General features: G+C 36.5%; 2 protein-coding genes across 5 annotated transcripts; one reads left to right on the top strand and one right to left on the bottom strand.

Annotated features, from left to right (window-relative positions):
• Positions 1-415: 415 nt before the first annotated feature.
• On the bottom strand, positions 416-13,753 carry glsl (glutaminase like). 3 transcript variants are annotated; one of them, XM_053631129.1, is made up of 21 exons: positions 13,553-13,753; positions 12,964-13,064; positions 11,163-11,230; positions 10,316-10,409; positions 9,502-9,631; positions 9,309-9,375; positions 9,111-9,223; positions 8,864-8,993; positions 8,500-8,567; positions 8,111-8,274; positions 7,768-7,826; positions 7,581-7,628; positions 7,432-7,490; positions 7,288-7,354; positions 7,111-7,161; positions 6,847-7,023; positions 5,341-5,472; positions 5,167-5,259; positions 5,004-5,065; positions 2,395-2,535; positions 416-2,261 (listed from the first exon to the last, which is right to left on the bottom strand). In XM_053631129.1, exons 1-21 carry the CDS (start codon positions 13,597-13,599, stop codon positions 2,165-2,167), a joined length of 1,968 nt encoding a protein of 655 aa, XP_053487104.1. In that variant the 5' UTR covers positions 13,600-13,753; the 3' UTR covers positions 416-2,164. The 3 variants fall into 3 exon arrangements, with proteins under 3 accessions (XP_053487104.1, XP_053487106.1, XP_053487107.1); XM_053631131.1 differs by having other exon boundaries at positions 7,581-7,625; XM_053631132.1 differs by lacking the exons at positions 416-2,261; positions 2,395-2,535; positions 5,004-5,065 and having other exon boundaries at positions 5,077-5,259.
• A 1,028-nt stretch (positions 13,754-14,781) lies between these two features.
• c8h15orf40 (chromosome 8 C15orf40 homolog) lies at positions 14,782-19,967 on the top strand. 2 transcript variants are annotated; one of them, XM_053631143.1, is made up of 4 exons: positions 14,782-15,064; positions 15,301-15,424; positions 15,512-15,639; positions 19,856-19,967. In XM_053631143.1, exons 1-4 carry the CDS (start codon positions 14,906-14,908, stop codon positions 19,856-19,858), a joined length of 414 nt encoding a protein of 137 aa, XP_053487118.1. In that variant the 5' UTR covers positions 14,782-14,905; the 3' UTR covers positions 19,859-19,967. The 2 variants fall into 2 exon arrangements, with proteins under 2 accessions (XP_053487118.1, XP_053487117.1); XM_053631142.1 differs by lacking the exon at positions 19,856-19,967 and adding an exon at positions 15,732-19,846.
• Positions 19,968-21,285: the final 1,318 nt, after the last annotated feature.

Genomic DNA, 21,285 nt, shown 5'->3' with positions numbered 1-21,285 from the left:
TCTAGTTTTAGTTAGGACTCTAGCAGCTGCATTCTGGAAGGTGCATTCACACCTATATTTAACAAAGTTTTTTTGTTGATAAACCTATGCTGTGTTTGCAATTGTTTGATATCCATGAGAGCAGAGTATTTTTGTAAATTTTTTAAACAAAATATCAAAAGGTTAAACAATAAATACAAATTTTCACAGCCTTCTTTGCTCATATTTTCCAAGGGTGCCAATATAAGTGGAGGGCACTGCATATCAGCATGAGCTAATTATGATTTATTCAGTCTGCACAAATTGCATAGATACATGTGATTTGAGGAGCTGATTGCTTTATACATACAAAATATTTACTTTAAAATTGTTCACTAAGCATAATAAACTCAGCATCATTCCCAATCACAAAGCAAAATGCTAGTTTATTCCACAATATTATATTGCTTGTTCTGAGACAATACCAAGATCTGATTGTTGAAGCTTCTGACCAGAATATTATTAATTATTAATATTATTCACATTTTATTGGAATGTTTTATGTATAGCCAAGTTTCTTTTTCTCACACTGAACCACCTACTAGACCTCTAGACCAGGGGTTCCCAAACGTTTCCAGGGCAAGGCCCCACAAATGGCATTAACATTTGACCGAGGCCCCACTTTTGCAAGATGTCTTTAAAACACATTAAAAATACAGACTTCTAAATATATCCCCCTTTTTATTTATTAATAATCACATCTTACATTTTACATTACATTACATTAGGAATTGATTGTGTGTGTATGTGTGTGTGGTTGTCTGAGAGTGAGAATTTATTTTTCACACCAAATTGTTGAGGCCCCCTGGGCGCCCCCTGGCGTCCCCACTTTGAAAACCACTGCTCTAGACCCCAGTTTGGATTCATTCGACATGTACTGTTTTACTGGCCATTGCAGAACCTCTGAAGTCTTCGCTCTTGTTGGCTTTAATACAACACTAGACTTCCTGTCCACTATTTCCAGCCTTGAAGGGACTGCACTCAAATAGTTTGAGAAAATGGCCTCTCTATTGCTATGCAGGTGAACCACCAGAATGTACACTACCGGTCAAAAGTTTGGAGACACTTGACTGAAATGTTTCTCATGATCTTAAAAACCTTTTCATCTGATGGTGTATGATTAAATGTTTGAAATTGGTGTTGTAGACAAAAATATAATTGTGATAACATAGTTTTCTAATGAAAGTTTTCTAATGAATAACATTTTATTTACAATTTTTTTTAATGGATGACTTGGAGTGAAATATTCAGACATTAAAAAGCATCTCAGGCTGATTCCTCAAGAAATTGGTTGAGAAAATACCAAGAATACATTTCTGAAAATTCTAGGGAAAAAGGGTGTCTAATTTGAAGATGCTAAAATATTATTATTATTATTATTAAATTATTTTTATTTATTTTGGAATTATTATTAGTTATCCCAGAGTTTTGATGAATTCATTATTATTCTAAAATGTGGAGAAAAAAATTAAAAATAAAGAATGAGTGTGTCTAAACTTTTGACCAGAAGTGTAAGTTGAAGTGTGACAGTTGGTTTCTCTCCTATTGGAAATGTACATTTTGGACAAAATTTCTCTGTCAGCTATGTAAGTAGGTTCTGAGACTGTAGTGAAATCAGGTCACCGGAAACTTTGTGTACTACTTTACTTTTACCACTTCTACCATTATTACACTGCAGTTGCTTTTATCAATAAGCCCTGTAACAATTAGAGATATTAGACATAAGACAGCATTCTTTATTGAACACAATGTTGCGCTCATGGATGAGTCTTGATGATTGTATTAGAAAAAAATATTTTAAAAAAATAAATAATAATAATAATAATAATTTGAGCTACCAGAACTCCTGAATACACTTTACTGTTAAACTTTTCTGCACTTCTAGACTTAAACCATGCATAGATTCCTGAATACCCTGATACCACAGATGCATCTTCTGTTCAGCTACACCAAGGTATGACAGATCAGTTATATTAACTGTTAAACCCACAAAATCCATGTTTGTATTTAAATTCAAGGTCTAAATCGAAATAGGTCTGGTGCCAGCCATTTAAAGCTCAAATCAGGGACTACAAAAAACACTATATATGACATTGCAATATGTAAACTGAATGTCTGGGGTTATGTGTCTGGGGTTGGTGCACTATCATAACATTTCCTTGTAGTCTGTATACTTTGTGAGGAGCTGTACAGCAGGTCCTTGATTGCATCTTATAGCCTCCTGCAAAGCTGTGTTTCCCCACCTGTTAACGTCAACACAAAATCCAATCACAGATAATCAGTAAAATGTGTATACCTATATGAAAGAGTAATCCAGTTCAACATATTAAGTTGCATGATGCATCACACTAGTCACTGTTGTATTTTTAACTTTACCTGTCCTTGAGTGTGCAGTTGGCTCCAGTGCTCTCCATCAGAAACTTGATGACCTCCAGACGCCCCTCTGAGGCAGCCACATGAAGTGCAGACCTTCCATCATAATCAACAGCATTCACATCTGCTCCAGAGAGGAAATACCTGCCGAGGTGAGGAATGACACATTTTAGCATGCCATGGGTCCTGATTACTAAGTGGTGTGAGAGGTCCTTGGAGTGGGTGTGAAGTGACAGAGTGAAGCTGGTTTTAGATGCAGTCGTACGTCATTGTGTTGGACCATCTGCATCATTTAAATAGTGATAATGCTTTGAAATCATTGGCCAACTAAAATAGCTGACTGTGTCAGCCTTATTTTGTACAACAAATAAAGTGTAGGTCTTTTTAAAGCATTTTTACAAATCAGAAAAGAAATGTGCCAGGTGATAGCCTTTTTCAAAAGTGACTTAGTGTGGTCGGTCCTATTAATTTTCATATTCAGTACTGTGCAAAAGTCACAAAACATAATGAAGGTTGTTGGGTTTTGCTTTAAAAAAAAGAAGCAAGTGCGACAGTCAAAGTTTCTTGAAGAACTGGTTCTGCAAGATGCTCAGTAAAACTTACCAGCTAATTTCCTTTAAAAAAAACTTATAAAAAGCAAAGGGTCGTCACATCAAATATTGGCTTTGTTTATTTATTACTGTTTACTGCTCTTCATAGTGTTTTTTTTTTTTTTAACATTTCATTTTATGGAGGCATCTTTGCTTTACAGCATTTCTTTGCATGTGCAAAAGCTTTTTGCATCGTGCTGTACATGTCAACTCCAGAATTGTTGGCACCCTTTAAGAGAATGGACAAATAATTGTAGAAAAATATTACGCACTATGATTAATAATTATGCAAAATCATTCAGACTTACCTTTACACTAAAAACAAATCATAATATCATAAGAAATTCATTATGTAATGGCAGTATCCTGAAACTATATTGTTGTTTTTGATCAAATATGAGATTAAGTACCTGTACAGCGGTGCTTGAAAGTTTGTGAATTTTACAGAATTTTCTATATTTCTGCATAAATATGTCCTAAAGCATCATCAGATTTTGAAAGTCCTAAAAATAGACAAAGAAATCCCAATTAAACAAATGAGAAATATTCTGCTTGGCCATTTATTTATTGAGGAAAATGATCCAATATTACATATCTGTGAGTGGCAAAAGTATGTGAATCTATAGGATTAGCAGTTAATTTGAAGGTGAAATTAGAGTCAGGTGTTTTCAGTCAGTGGGATCAGATGTAAGTGAGCACCCTGTTTTGTTTAAAGAACAGGGATCAAAGTCTAATCTTCACAACACATGTTTTTGGAAGTGTATCATGGTACGGACAAAGGAGATTTCTGAGGACCTCAGAAATAGAGTTGTTGATGCTCATCAGACTGGAAAAGGTTACAAAAATATATCTAAAGAGTTTGGACTCTACCAATCTACAGTCAGACAGATTGTGTACAAATGGAGGAAATTCAAGACTATTGTTATCCTCCCCAAGAGCAGGATGTGTAAAAGTTTGCAACAAAGGAACCCAGGGTAACTTCTCAGCAACTAAAGGCCTCTCTCACATTGGCTAGTGTTAATGTCAACCTTATGGAGAACACAACAAAAATGGTGCCCAAAAAAAAAACATTGCTGCCCATCTGCAGTTTGCTAAAGATCACATGGACAAGCCAGAAGGCTATTGGAAAAAAGTTTTGTGAATGGATGAGACCAAAGCAGAACTTTTTGTTTTAATTCATATGTTTGGAGAAAGGAAAACACTGAATTCCAGCATAAGAACCTTATACCATCTGTGAAACAAGGTGGTTGTAGTATCATGGTTTGGGCCCGTTTTGCTGCATCTGGGCCAGGACGACTTGCCATCATTGATGGAACAATGAATTCTGTATTATACCAGCGATTTCTAAAAGAAAATGTCAGGACATCTGTCTGTGAACTGAATCTCAAGAGAAGGTGTTTCATGCAGCAAGACAACAACACACAAGTCATTCTACCGAAGAATGGTTAAAGAACAATAAAGTTAATGTTTTAGAATGGCCAAGTCAAAGTCCTGACCTTAATCCAAAAGAAATGTTGTGGACCTGAAGCAAGCAGTTCATATCAGGAAACCCATCAACATCCAAGAGTTGTAGCTGTTCTGTACTGAGGAAAGGGCTAAAATCCCTCCAAGCCGATGTGCAGAACTGATCAACAGTTACTGGAAATGTTTAGTTGCAGTTATTGCTGTGCAAGGGGGTCACACCAGATACTGAATGCACCAGATACTGAGTTCACATACTTTTACCACTCACAGATATGTAATAACTTTTTCTTCAATAAGTAAATGACCAAGTATAATATTTGTCACATTTGTTTGTGAAAATCTGATGATGTTTTAGGTCATATTTATGCAGATATATAGAAAATTCTAAAGGGTTCACAAACTTTCAAGCACCAGTGTAAGTCTCTTCGTCCAGGGGTTTAATTCTGGAGTTAACCTCAATTACACTTAACTGATGTGTGTCTCATTAAATTGTTCATAAAAAGAGAAATCCTTTTGTGGACCTTTAATGACATTATCAGCACAGTGTGATATCTGTACCTCCGTAACGATTGCAGGTCCCCCCGATAAGCAGCCAATAGGATGTTCATGATTTGGTAGCCCTATGAGACCAAAGAAAGGAAACATGTCACTATAAATTATAAAGGGTTGTCTATGTCTAACTAATGTCTCCATCCATTCATTCTAAAGTGGTTTATCTGACCTCAGACTCCACTTTCCACTGCCTGTAGAACAGCACCTGTCTGAATGGAGTCCTGATATCAAAGCTGTGTAGCTGAAAAACTGACACCAGCTCCTGAAACAAAGACAGAGGATTATCATTTCACCTGCAGCCACCTCACATGTACTGTATCCCTATTTGGAAAATAGTCTTTACCTCACAGAAATGCACAGCCCTCCATGAGTTTCCATATACATCCAACTCTGGTGACCAGCAAGTGATGCCCAGCACCCCAGGGACTACTGTCAACACAACACCAGAGCTGCTGGATTTGGCAGGCATGGATGCCTGAGAGGGAGTGTGAGAGCTATTATGCTTCCTGACTAAAGTGATCTCTTACCGCACAGACTTTTATGAGTCACTTTAACTTGAGAATTGCACAAATAAAACTAGCATTTTTACTAGGGATGTAGCACAATGTCATTCTCTGTATCTGTTTAGTGCTCCAAATATCCATTTGTAATAAAATTTAAACCCAGAATGGGTGTGGCCTAACTACTATTTTCTTTTGTGTTTTTTTTTTATTAAATATGCACCAGAAATATTGGAAAACAATGTAAAAATAGAAGAAATAGCAGCACTGTCAGCATAGCATGGGAATTCTGGCTCTGACAGACTTATCCTTTTTTTAAAACAATTATATTGTATTAGTCAGTTTGCACTATTCATTCCACATGCGATCTGACTTGTGCAATACCTTTTCTCCCACCTATGTGAAATCTCCTCCTGCACTGCTGTCCTGAATGCTGTCTCTGTTTGTTTGTTGTATGCACTTTATGTTAACTGTATGTGTTCACCACTGTAGCACAAGAATGTTATTGTTTCTCATTTAAATTTGACAAAGTGAACTTGAACCTCAACTATATAACTCAAGTTTATAATTAGTATTAAAGATGTGCCGGGACCATTTTTAACAAATTTTCTCAAAATATAAACAAACTAACAACCTAATTTAAACCACTGTGACCCTGACCAGGCAGTTACCAGTAATGAATGAATGAATGCTGTGAATGCATTGCACAGGTCTTTTTTTGTCCTGCAAGCTTCATATCTGATGGCTCGCTTGCACCTGCATGAAAGTATAAACTTCCCTTTTGTGCAACTTTTATGTTGTGCCCCACAGGATCCTAGTCCTTATGCACACCTCTAGTCTCAACCAGAGGCTCCATCAACTTTCCTGGCCTTTCAATAAATAAATAAATAAATAAATAAATAATGAATAGTGCGACTCCTATTTGTATCTGTATTTATATCTGTTTAGAATACATCTGTTCATTTCATATAATGTATTCATATTTGGTTACATCCCTAGTTTCTAGTTAAATCACATGCCGCATACTTTATGTTTGGATGTTGAATCTCGCACCACCATTAAAACAAATATAGTACTGTATGATACGCATGAAAAGTTTTGGTTTTCACCAGCAAGGGGTGATTCAAGACTATTACTAATAAAAGGATGATACAGCTCCTATCCTATGCCTTTATAGAGTTAGTGATTAGGTTTCTATATGCATATCAATTACAGTGTTATTGATGCACTATTGAATTGTGACACAAAATACATAATATGCAATAGCATTGCATATCAGACATAATTTAAAATCACATATATAGCAAATGAAATCATACACACAAAGACACCCAAGACATCCTATTCACCTTAAAATGGAATTTTCTGGAGTAATCGTTCATTCCTGCCACTTGCATTATGGACAGAGTACTGCGAACTGCAGAGCTGGAGAGGACCTGGTCACCCGACATAGGGCAGAGGCCACCATTAGCTAAAGTTGCAGCCAAGGCAGCTCCGGACTCACATGTGACTTCTGTAGACATACACTAAAAACCATAAAAACAATAGATTTTATGAGAGATGAGAGCTTGGACCATGTTGTACTGTAAAATTGAACTGGTTAAACTGAGTACCTGTAACAGCAGATCCAGTGTAGCATTTATATCATTGGCTTCCGGAAAACACTATAATGGGTCAAGTAATTAAGGTTAGAGCAGCAGGAGTTTTATCATTCATTATCCTGTTTCAACTGCAATCTTGTTTTTGTTTCACCTACAATCCTGATTTACATAATTAAAAAATATGCTTACCTTCTTTTCTTGAAGATAAAATGAAAGTGCATGTAGACGTATAATGTCCTTCCTCAAGCCTTGATAACTGAAGTCATACGTACAATATGAAATCAAATGGAGCATTTTTATTAAATATTACAAATAAATTTCCAGACAACCTACCTTGTACAATTTAAGTTGGCATGTTCCTTGTTACATAATCTTCTTACAATATTCAAAACCTGAGGATGAAATTTAGCTAAAATTAGCTAAAAGTCTAAAATACATATACTAGAATGTAAAATGTTCAAGTATGCCTGTAGCATGCGTACCGACTCGAATTTCTCCTCTTCCTCTGTAACTTGCCTTAATGTTAACTGCTAAAAGGAAGAAACAATCAACAAGTAGAGTAAATGATTTTGTGGGTGTCCTATTATAGTTATTTGATGATGTGATGTGTTCGATCATACGCACATAATAATAATGCACATGATAACAATGAGTTAAAGAAGTCCGCACCTGCAGCAGTGATGCACATATAATTGCTCCCGTCTCTGTCAGGGGAGTGTGAGGGACACCTGCAATCCAAAATGATCTTTAATATAATAATTAAGTATTAATTAAATTTAACCACATCAACAGTTGACACATTTCATATTTTCCAAACATCAATTAAGCTGAGCTGATGTACTAAATTACACACTTCTTGAAGGATCTCAATTGAAAACACACTGCAGTCTGGGCTTGGACTTAATCTGTCACCAGAAAAACCTTACACACAGGCAGGGATTGATTCAATCCTACAAATTGAATCAAACTGTCTCATCAATGTATTCCAGTGCTTGTGATTTTGTTTTGTTACCTTGTTTGCTCAGGGTAAAGGGGGACTCATATTTTGCATATTCCTCCACTCCTACATGTCTGTGGACATGGTCAACTCCAAGTTGATCCACGGCAAGCCCGTAAACAAGCGGCCAGGCAATCTCTCCCAGAACACACGGCTCATTCCAGTCCCCAAGAGAGAGCCTACAGCCAAAATATCACAAAAGGCATCACATTTACATTTTATTTCAGCATAATCTAAATCTCATCCATCAACTCAGAGCATTTCAGTTATATGACAGTTACCAATCTGAGTGTAGATTGCTGTGGATAGAAAAGAATCTAGGCTTGCTAGGGTTTTTATGTGGAAATTTTGAATTGGCGATATGACAAAACGTTACATATTTTAAAATGGTTTCACTTCAATACCTCTGGCCATCCACTGTGCAGATTGAAATCCCCCACTTTCCACTGGCCTTGCTTCTGTCTTCCTTCTCCTGTCAAAAAATGTATTTATTATGTAGCTGAAGTACTCTTAAGTCATATATTACAAGTACATTTTCACACAATGCTTTTCTTTGAATTTCCATTAAATTGATCTTAAGGAACTGTTTAATGACATTATAATTATTGCTTGTCCAGTATTTGATAACACATTTTATACTGAATTTTCATATTGTTTTTCCATACATGTCCTTTCTGAAAATGAGGCATCTGTGAGGGACTAAAATATATAAGATTAATACCACACAAAAAGTAGACTAATTGAGTAAAGCTGAAATTACATACACACCTCTACAGAAGACAGCTGTTTACATTTAATGAACAGCTTTTGGGTCTCTTCAGCAAACATACAGAAATCTGGAATGACAAATCTGCCTTGCACTGCTTTCAGAATGAAAGATACAAAGCCTGTCACACACCTGCAAGATGACCACAAAAGAGTACAGCCATTGTCAGAAGGTAGAATACGTAGATAACATCAGTTTAATTTGTGCTTAATGACTACACAGGCCTATGATTCTTATGAGGCTTTAGACCTTTGGAAAGTGTTCCTGTCCACTGCTCCATCAGCATTCTGCAGTTTTTTCATCAGTGCATAGCAGTCCTTAATCCGTGGGTCAGTTCTTAAAATGCCAGAGCACCACAGGGTCTGTTGAGAAAAAAAAATCAGCATCTATGATTTCCTGGACAGGAGTGTTATTTAGAGCATGACAGGTTATGCCTTTCTCAAATACCTCAAAGAAATGATTGGTGCTGACTCTTCCTCCGGAGGCGAAGCTGTCGAACAGCACGTCAGCAGACCTACAGAAAGCCAGGGACAAGATGTGCGTCACAAAAACACGTTGGTGGCAATAAAGTTACCTTAAGTAGATTTTAACCAGGGTGAGAAAGTCTAAAAAGATTTTGTGAACGAGACATGAGACTCACACTTTTCTCTTGGATTGGGTGTGCTGGGCCTCAGTCCTGCTGATGCTTGGCCAGGGCTGGGCAGTGAGCATTCGCTCTGGTTCTGCCTGAGGGGCTTTTGTGCCACCATTGCTGATAAATACTGGTAAAGCTGTGCAACAGTGGGCAACACTAATTTGTTGATGCTAGATATTTAAGGCAAGTTCTTGTGGCAGAGATTAAATTTGATTTGAAAATAAGTTTAGTCAGTGTCCATAAAATGACATTTAAAAGATCTATAACTGTCTAAGTGACAACTTAATAATAATAATAATAATAATAATAATAATAATCATCATCATCATCATCATCATCATCATCATCATCATGGCAAATTATTTTAAGGGAGACTAAGTCAAAGAGAAATCATATAGGAAAGAGGTTTACAAAATAAAGGAAGTTATGTACCTGCAGAAAAAGTATTAGTAGTAGTATTAGCATTTGTAGTAAACCATTACTATGGTTAGTAAGACATTTTTCACTGGTGAACATCCTTGGAAAGCTACAATATTGTCCTCTACTTTTCTAAAACTAAGAAATTTTCAAAAAGTTTTTTTTTTTCAGTACAAAGAAAATAGGTTGACATTCTAGTCGCTGATAAATTCACATAAAATACAAATGCTGTGGATAGATAAGCTGGAAAATGCTGGAGTATTGCTTCAATTATGTCCTTTTTGGAAAATATTGGACGATATCCTGGACAGATACCTTAATATACTAGAAACAGTGATACTGGCTTGTATGATTATAATACTGTAGTTTTTTCATAGCTCTCATTCCAGTTTTAGATCTCTACCTGTTGATCCTGGAGCCACAAAGTTGACAGGCCTCTGAGGTGTCATAGCTTTTCTTGGCACAAGATTTGAAATACTCTCTGCAAATCTGGTCTCCTGGAAACATTAAAAACGACACAACACTCACAGCAGAGCTATAAAGGGAAACAACATTTCATGGCACTCCTACTACTCTCAGAAAAATGGCACAAGATTTTGCCTGTGTTTTTTTTTTTTTAAATCAAAAAGTAAGTCTAGCCTTGGTTTAGATAAAACAGTGAGACTCAAATTAGTACGTCTAAAGTGTTTACACTGCCTTAAATCCACGCCATTTCTAGATGTACACAATCTACAGGCTTTAAAATCACATCCAGACACTTACTTTGATGTCTTTGATGTCTAAATAAATGCAGGTGCTGCACAGGAAAACTAATTGTTACCTTTACAAGGTAACATGATGGCTGACAAGTATGTTGCCGGCTGACAACAGCAACAAGAAGTGCCTGCAGCACTGGTTTTATTAAAGGACATTTCAGCCTAGTCTCTTGCACAGGCAGGCTTCTTTAGGTTTATGTGGTGCCACCAACAATGCTACTTTCTGCCATACATATTACAAGGCATTATTATATGGGTATCCACTGAAATTCCTAGTGGGGTGTTGTGTTTTATATTTAGAATCTAACTTTATATAAAGCATATTAAAAATAGCCTATAGCTGTGCTAAACTAGAATCTCCTATTGTTTGTAATCCTCAGGGTTTTAACAAGATATTAGATCTGTACTTTCCACGCCTATGATTTAGGCTTTATCTGGATCGAATGTTGATGTAGCAGTGGCAGGCTGAGCAGGACAGAGCTTGTATACAGGCACCTGAGCTTCTGCACTCTTCACAGGGGCAGCATTCCTTTCAGTGAGGCCATTTATCATCACACCATTCTCTAAACGGGGTTAAAAAAAGGGGGGGGGGTTACAAAAAGAGGAAGAACATTCTGATATTCCTTACTTCACAAGTAGAGATATAAAAGCTGCCTTCTGTAACAAAGAAGGAGTCTTAAGAGAGGATCTGGTGAGAGGATATGCAGCTAAGCTATTGTACAATATAGTCACATGTTTTTAGATATTGTTAGCTGAGATGTGGTCCCCTCCTAAAACCCCAAGCAATTGCATAATAAAACTGCAAACATCCGGAGCTTGGTGTGTGGGTTATGACTGTAATTTCTATTTTCAATCTCAGCTGCAATTGTGAATTTTTCTTGTACAAAGGAAAGTGTGAAAGAGACTGTTAAAGTGGAGCTACTTTGTTGTATGATCTATGATCTATTTTCATCGATTCTTGAAGCTGCCTCATTTTCCACATTTAACTACTGCCAATGTTTGAACAGGGCTCTTTGAACCATTCTCTATTTAATGACTGAAATCAGAGTAGGCTCTATGAAGCTTAGGTGGCCTACACACCTTTAGTGTTTTGGACATCTTGTTCTGTAATGAATCTTTAAATCATTACTTGGATATGCTTTTCTGTTGTATGATTGTTTTAGTTCTGATGAGATTTCAAGCTCCTTTTTTTATATAAAGAATGGGGTGATGCCACTTTTCTGATTTTTAATTTTCACACTTTGACCTGTCTACAATATTAACACAGTAATAAAAATATATGAGATCTACAGAAGTGGTTTCAAAGGACCAAAAGACAGGAAGTTGCTTTTATGCCTTCCTATATTAGCGTATTCCAGACATTTAATTAAGCAGCACTGCCAACCTTTGGGCTCTTGGCTTGACAGAATAAATAAAAAGGAGGAATATATCAGAGAAGAGGTACAGCTCATAAAGAGAGTACTCATATCACATTGCTCAAAATATTGAATAATTATAGTGTCACATTTGAATTCAACCCATTAAATTGGAAATGTAAAGCCTTTGGACTACTTTCAGAGGTCGTGGAACTCTAAGCAAAACAGGACGACTCAATAGAGAGATCACTAAGAAGATCAGAATTGTAATTAGTCACCCATAATATGTAAACTGACTAATAAAAACTTATAAAACTCATTACTGTTCCCCAGTGCAATCAAAGGCAAAACAAATATTCACATCAATCAAAAAAGTCCTATCATGCAATCAATTATGACTCCTCATTCAGGATAAAAGGATAGTAAGTAGCAAAACAACAACAATAAAAATTATATATAATGTGTCACTCACTACTTATGTACACTCTAAAAAGAAACAGGACACCATATCATTATGTTGTGTTGATTTCGCTCTAAAGTAGCAAAACAACAACAATAAAAATTATATGTAATGTGTCACTCATTACTTATGTACAGTCTAAAAAGAAACAGGAAACGATATCACTATGTTGTGTTGATTTCGCTCCCTACCCCTCCTTACCCACAACCCCCCACCCCACCCCCCAAACCACAAGCACAGTTCCAGCCAGAACTCTTTCTGCATTGCTAAACATCCTTACATCTGCTGATCAGGGATCAGTCTTTTTCTTGTAATAGATATACTTACAAACAAAACAACTGCCTCAAATGCGTGTGGAAGAACAATTTATAACTGGAACTACAACCACATTTAAAACCTGCCACTGAAAAACACAGAGTGTAAAGACACAAGGATCACTTCCAAATAATACATTTGGGCAGAGCAGATTGTAGTACTATACCTCTCATGTCCTCCTCCTTATTTGGCTCCAGCAATTTGTTGCCATCCAAACCTCCATAGCGTTTTCTCCATTTGCGACGAAAAGATGGTGTTCTCTGAAAACTAGTAATACAACATTTATAATTATATATCAAATGCTATTTGAGTCATTTAATATTGGCAAATGAATGTCACATTAATCAAAATTCATATACTCTGATAATTTCATCATTGCTTACACATGTAAACAACATAATAGAAGAAAATGCCATTACTGTTGACATTGTGAAAGAAAACTAATGGGTTAAAAAGTTAACCACACACATGAAATTACAGACTATAGAGTGTATGACTGTTGTGAGACAAGTCCAGTCATGAAGGATAAGTACTGAGCATCTTGACGATATCAATTTTCAGCACCACTTAAATCTTCCCCTTCATTACAAATATTCTTTACTGTTTTTCTAAAGTTTTGACCTTGTTTTAGGCTATTCCTACAAAAGAATGTGTGGATATTCTTAGGTTTAGTAGTCTACTAAAATTCTAAATGTTTGCTGAGTAATGTATGAAAGCAGAAAGTGGAAAGTAGAAATAAAAAAACAAAGCCTTACCAGAGATAAGGATTGTCATCTGCTTCTTGGCTTGAAATTTGTTCCATTATGACTTTTTAAAGAATAGATTAGTCTGTAAATTACTCTGCAGTACACATCCGCAACAGATGTTTAAAGTTGCTAGACTGGGAAAAAAGCACGTCTCATGCTCATACGTTGAAGACTCTTTGGAGCTGAGACTATGTGTGGTGAGTGAAAGTGTTTGTTGTCTGAAGCACTATGTCACTCCTGCATAGGCTGGAGGAGGGACATGAGAGCACATATTTAAAGAACTAGGAGGGATCTCAAATTTAGTTACAAGGTTTAAGATAGAAAAGGAGACCAATATGTATAAAAGTTTGAAAAATGAGCAAGAAAAAGTAGCAGTAGCAGAAGTAATAGATGAAGGATTTACATTATTTTTAATTAAATACCAGAACTAATACAACTACTTAAACAGACATGGTCCTAAGAGAGAGGTTAATATGTAGTAATAGTTCACACTGGTGTTGGTCTTATTAGGATAGTGGTTCTCAAGGACAGTGGTCATAAAGCCATGGGGTCTGCAATGCTCATAATTATTTTTCGATGATGTGGTGTTGATAAAGGTTACAATAAACTAACAATGACTATTGTCATAGTTATACTTACCTCAGTTGAACAGGTTTAACATTATACGTCACAATTATTGGACGTTTTTCAAATTTACTTTTTCAGATTTCCAAATCTAAAGTTCTGTGACTTAAAAACACAGATAGAGATAAGAAATCTCTAAGTGAATCTAACTGCCATTTTTATACAACCGACATTATTTAATTTAGTTCATTCATCTTAAGTAACAGCTTTATCCTGTTCAGGGACGTGGTGGATCCGAAGACTATCCTGGGAACACTGAGAGGAAGGCAGGAGAATTCACCCTTTCAACTGCTTTTATTTCCAGTAAATTATCTTTATAATACAGTCTCCTGAAAAAGGGATGTTTATTTTTTTGCACACACTTGTTTTGGTTCTGTGCATGGAAAGTTCAGGAATAAAAATGTAATGAATCTAATAAATCCGATGGTGCATACATAATGTGTTTAATATTTGATTATTTGGTTTATCACAAGTTCCTAAAGGGCTCCGTGATTTTTTTTTAATAATGAAAAGAAGTTTGAGAACACCTGTATTAGGATGTTTATGTTGAAGTTTACGCTGCTGCGTACGTGTGGCGCAATGTTGACGCTAAAAAGCTAGCGTTTTCAGCGCATGCGCAATGCGTTAGCTTTAAGTTTACTGGTAGCAGAATTTTGCTAACTTGCTAGTTTATTTTTATTTTTTGGTACCGTGCGGTAGTTTATTATATGTTTTACATGCTTTTGAACAGTTTAGTTCATGTATTGCCAAAGTTTGCGTCATGGATTTATGAGAATTACGTTATTTACACTCTCTGAAAGTAGCTGTAGGGAAAGTCTCCGTTCTTCTTCGGCTACAGTAAAGTCCACAGGCAGAGGAGATTCTCTTATAAACAACATGCCCAAGAAAGAAAAAACGGTAGGATTCCATGAGCCGAGGTGGTTATGTATAGATACATCTAGTGTCACAGCGTAATGTCATGCAAATATATAACTAACTGATGTGAACGTTGCTTGTAGATCTTTAGTCTGAAGGCAGGATGCGGTCTCAATGATCAGATTTCATCATTGCGGATAAAAGAGCTCACGTGATTTCAGATTGATTATTCGATTTTTGGATGGTTTACTCTTTTTCGCTTCATATCCCATAATCAGAGCAAAACCACGCAGACGAAGAAGCAGTCAGAAACACCGACCGGTCCAGTTTCCACGCATAAAGACGGCGGACTTGCAATAGCGATACACGCCAAGCCTGGAGCAAAGCAAAATGCTGTCACAGGTTGGGGTTTCTGCCATCAGATTTTAGTACGTGTTCAAACATACCTTGCCTACCTTGTAGGTGTAATGACAGTGTGTTTGGGTGTAGATGTGAGCTCGGAGGCGGTGGGGGTCGCTATTGCTGCACCTCCTACAGACGGCGAGGCCAACGCGGAGCTCGTGCGCTATCTGTGCAAAGTGCTGGCGCTGAAGAAGAGTGAAGTCACGCTGGATAAGGTACATATACATCATTGAAGTGGCAAAAAGGCCTGGATATCTGTATTCCCTGATCGGTTTCATCTCATTCTTTTTGCATTGTATTATTACAGGGCAGTAAATCCAGAGAAAAAGTCATTAAAGTCATTGCATCGATTAGTCAAGAGGAGGTTCTGGAGAGACTAAAGCGAGAGGCTGCTGGCTGAAGCTCAGCACTAAAGCAAGAGATCTCAGACATTTTTGTATTGGGGAACACCTTTTACTCTAAAATTAATTCCACGGACCCCATCAGGACTGAAAGACCCCCCCCCCCCAGGAATATTATTTAAATAGATAATATATTTATTTATTAGACCTTTAGATTCGTGAAATTTCCACTGACAATATTTATAGGCCCACTCATTTGAGTTATTGAGGTTTGTATTAAACCCATTCATAATAAGAGTATAATCTAATGCACTATATGATCAAACGTTTGTAGACACCTAACCATCACAAAATTGCAAGCACACAAATGTCTAGAATGTCTTTGTATGCTGTAGCATGACAATTTCCTTTCATTAGAGAACTAAGTAGCCCAAACCTGCTCCAGTATGACAATGCACCTGTGCACAGCGAGCTCCATGAAGACATGGTTTGCCAAGGTTGGAGTGAAAGAACTCGAGTGTCCTGTATGGAGCCCTGACCTCAACTCCACTGAACACCTTTGAGATGAATTGTAACACTGACTACGTTTACATGGACAGCAGTAATCTAAATATTGACCTTACTCTGAGTAAGATAATAATGTGATTAAGGTGTTTACATGAGTCGCTTTTAGAATATTCCTGTCATGTTCCTGTTTTTCATGTTCTAGAACATAATTAGATTAACAGCCCACGTCATTACGTCACCGCGCCACGCCGTTCGACGTCCCTCCAGAATTTCACTTATCAACATACAGTTTGTCTTCGTTATGGTACCGTATACAGTTTTGGATGTTTTTATTTAATTTTCTTACGAAAGCTTTTAAGTGCAGTTAATTATTTGTCATGCTATACGTGCAAATAGACAGCTGCTTGAAGCCGTGGGCTGTGTCCCAAACCGCATACTTACCGTCTATATAGTAGCCGAGATAACATGTATTTTTTCCCCACTACAGGCCTATAGCAGGCAAGTATGCGGTTTGGGAAGCAGCCGAACTCTCTTGTTTGCCGTAAAACGTAAAACTGCCATGTGCGATCGTGTCCTGTCGCAAAATGCGGTGAAAACTCTCACACGACGTTCATAATGTGATTAAGGTGTTTACACGTCTGTAATACACGTCCATAATGCGATTAAAACAGGAGTACTCCACCTGTCTTAATTCAATTATTGCTTACTTCGAGTGTGACCTTAATTAGATTAAGGTAATTAAAAATTGCTGTTTACATGGTAGTTTCTTAATCAAAGTATGGTCTTAATCGGGTTAAGAGTGGATTATTGTTGTCCATGTAAACGCACTGCATGTAAACGCACTAACTGATTTCATCCGAGACCTCCTCCAAAATCTTGTGGAAAACCCTCCCAGAAGAGTGGAGGTTGTTATAACAGCAAAGGGGAACTACATCTGGAATGAGATGTTTAAAAAGCACATGGTCAGGTGTCCACAAACTTTTAGCCATATCGTGCACATTTGATATTTGTGCCTTGTGTTTTTCATCACTGTAACTAAATTTAAATAAATAAATAAATCACTGACACCCTGACTACGCTTCACACACCCCACTTTGAGAACCACTGCACTGCAGGATTTTTGGTTACTATTTGATATCTGTACTGTATTTTAGTACAAATGGACTGAGCATCTAGTTCCTATAAGAAGTGAATACCATAAGTACACCTCACAAAAGGTAAGATGGCAGGTGTACACATTTTTGCTAGTACTTTATAGTATCTGCTTCTTATAGGAGCATGGAATTGAATGCTCAGTCCATTTGTATTAAAATGATTATGGAGCCCCATTCCATTCCAGTTTATTATTTATGAAGCCACCATGCCAGACAAATGGATGTTTTGATTGAACAATGTCTTTTTCATCACCTTTAAACCTCTGTGACAGTGTCTCTGTGCTTCTCTCTGAGTAATATAGTTGTTAAGGATAGGCCTAATGAGTGTTTCTATTAGACAATTTTCATTAAGACCCACCATTTTATCACCTGATTTAAAGGAGCTTATTGCACTGTTCCTAACAGTGCATGGACCAAAATGTATTAACTAATTAGTGATGGTGTTACACAAGCTACATATCTTGTAGCCATAAAACTAAACAGTGACTATATTATGTGTTTTTGTGTTTTATCTTTAAAGCTCAGACAAAGGTGCAGAGAGGTCCCTTCCAACTTTGTCTAGTGTATATTAAACACATCCTCAGTCAGCAGTTTCTAAAACCGTTTCAGTTTCTGATTTTATATATTTAACATGAATTAAGGGGAATTTAAATTTCTTGCTGATGGTGGCTAATTTATCATTTTTTAATACATTAACACAAAGTGAGTAATCAATATCATACTCTGCATCTTTAAAAACTGACAACTGGCTCATTAGAAAAAAAGAGTTTTCAAGATGGTGATGCTAAAGTGATTGCAAACATTTATCAAATCTAATAATGTGAGCCAAGGGAAACCATTTCATACTGAATCATGATTGCAGTTAAACATGTTTAATTGAATATTCAATTTGTAACATTAATTACTCCATCAAAATGGTGATTCTCCACTTCAAAACCTATTGAGCATATTCTGAGATTGCAAACCTTCTTCCTTTTGTAACCTTTTGACAACAGCAAGAATGGAGGAGGAAATCAATAAAGAAGGATACATTTTTGTATTCATTTTGTATTAATCAGTTATTAAGTGTTAAAGCCTACCAATTTGTTAATATGATTATTTTTGTTTTAGTAATATGTTAAATTGAATGTATTACAGAGATGTTTGGACCATGCATGAGTCAGTTGATGCAGAATTTTTAAAACTACACTGGGAGTCGGTAGAAACACCAACTGTTGAGTCCATCAGCAATAATCAATCCTTCCTGCAAATGGCCAGTGTAGCTGCAGGTCCTCGTTCCAACCAAGCAGGAGTTATGCTGATTATACTTGTTTAATCAATTAAATCTTTAAAACTATTCTATGTGACTCCTATTTGGCTAGAATTAAAATCTGCAGATCCACACTAACAGATGCATCTCAGTCAGAAAAGTTCTTTAACAAACTAAATTAAAGGATTTAAATGAAGGTGTTAGAGAAAAGTGTTGCTCATGTCTCAGTTTTATTTATGACTAGTAAGAACAATTATGTTGTAACAAATTAATACACATATGAGCCCTTCTGATTAAATGTATGAGTCACACTTCATGTAAAGTAGAATAAATGTATTCCTGAATGACATTTGATTGCCAGGCACAGCTGTTAAAGCTTAGCTGCAACCCATCATTTGTGCTGTCATAAAGACATGCAGTAAATTTTATTACAAAACACAGAATGATGTATGATAAGCAGCTTCATGTAATTAAAGAGCAGAGGGTTTTTTCCATTATGAAATGTTGGCGTAGGAGTTGAGATCAGTTCTTTGTGCTAAAGTGATATTTCATGCAGTCGGTACCCTTCCTGTGCAATATGAAATGCAATCTCTATGAATTTCTGAGAGTTGTGAAAATGTTTTTATATAATACTTATGAACATTCCTACAACATTGCTGAAATTTAATACTATTTCTGGGCTGGTAGAACTGACTTTCTTTGAAGAAGTTGCTGAATACATCCTGAGCAAACATTTTAACATTGGCCTCTGGATTTAAACAGAGACTGCAAACAGCTCAACGGAGCCCAATCAAATTAAATTGCAAGACCTCACCAGGAATGACTAACCTGGGAAATCCTTTTATAGTCTATGGTGATTACATTGAATATGGAACAGGCTCATGAAGGTGGAGCCAGTGGGCCACAGGGGCTGAATGTGTGTAGGTGTTCCCAGATGGTAGAGAAACAAGTATGGAGGGAATCTCAATGAATTAAGGCAAGTTATTAAAGGCCCTGGCCTGGTTGTTTGTCTAACCCACATTTTTTTCTATTTAAAAAAGTGCTTTACACTACAGCTATAGCTAATTTCTATGCTTGTCTTATGAGAGGTTTGACTAAATTGTAACAAAAATTGGCCACAATAATCCAAACCAACCAGAGCTATACTTTACCATCTTTACTTTCTTTACGTCATTTTCAGTAACCGCTTTATGCTGGTCAAGGTCATGGTGGATCCGAAGCCTATCCTGGGAACCCTTAGTGCAAGGCAGGAACACACCGTTCATAAGACACCAGTCCATTGCAAGGTAACACACATATACACACACACACACACACACACACACAAAAACACGTGTGTGTGTGTGTGTGTGTATATGTGTGTTACCTTGCAATGGACTGGTGTCTTATGAACGGTGTGTTCCTGCCTTGCACTAAGGGTTCCCAGGATAGGCTTCGGATCCACCATATATATATATATATATATATATATTCAGATGCTCATTCACACCTAAGGGCAATTTAAAGTAGCCTGTCCACCTACTGATATGTTTTGGGAGGTGGGAGATAATGGGAAATCCATTGTGGGGAGAACATGCATAAAAAGTCCACACAGAAGCTGAGAATTGACCCAGAGACCCTGGAGCTGTAGGACAATACCACCACTGCACCAACATGCCACAACCATCTTTACCACTGAATTAAAAAAGTAAAAAATTATAAAAATGATTACTTTTACCCCACCATGCCAGAAAGTACCTTAAATGATCTATGGAAAGAATAGAAAGGCCTGGCAATTCAGATTTTATTTGTTTACTTTTTGTATACTCTTTAGAGCTAATAAAATCCTGTCAGTGAATCAATTATACATTTGGGTTAGGGTTAGCAGCATTTTGGGTAACATTATTGATGCTGGGTATGATAAATCTCACCAATAACTGAAAAGCAAAAATAAATCTCAGTAAAAGTAAAAATACCACAACCCAAAGCTCTGGATGTGATTTATTTGTTTTCTGGCTTGCTGGAGCATTAGGAAATGAGGTAAGTTTAAGATTGGGGTTAATAACCAAATCAAACGTCTACATTAGGGTACAGTTCAGCAATGATCCTGGAAATATACAGTATCTTAACCACAGCAGAGTTTCCAGGTAGCTATAATTAATATAAATAATATATACTACATTTTAAATAGAGTGCAAAACTTTTATTTTTGCAAGGCTACATATTGTGAACAGTATAATTGCATAAAAAAAAATCACTGCTGCAGTTGTTACTGCTGTATTGACTCTTTTGCAATATATATAATTAATAAAAAATAATCGAATACAATGTGTTTTTCTGAGTAGGTAGCGCTAGATAACTAGTATTGGAATATCTGTTCTAAGAAGGGGTTTGCAATTAGTTAGCTATGTTGCAATTCTTTGGATAGCTTATGTCATTAATTGCTCTTTTATTATTTCTGTTTTTTATTGTTGGTCTGTAATCTCCACTATGAAATTTTTCTCATTATTGTTAATTTTTTATCTCCTGTTTTTGTTTTTTTTCCTGTTTCGGTTCTGGTTCCTGTTGTTGTTGTTGTTGATGATGATGTTGTTGTTGTTAAATAGCTATGTTACCATTACCTCAGCTATT

This window comes from Ictalurus furcatus, chromosome 8, assembly GCF_023375685.1.
Source record: "Ictalurus furcatus strain D&B chromosome 8, Billie_1.0, whole genome shotgun sequence".
NCBI lineage: Eukaryota > Metazoa > Chordata > Actinopteri > Siluriformes > Ictaluridae > Ictalurus > Ictalurus furcatus.
Note: the sequence above shows the minus strand (reverse complement) of the source record. Positions and strands in the feature narration are given on the sequence as shown.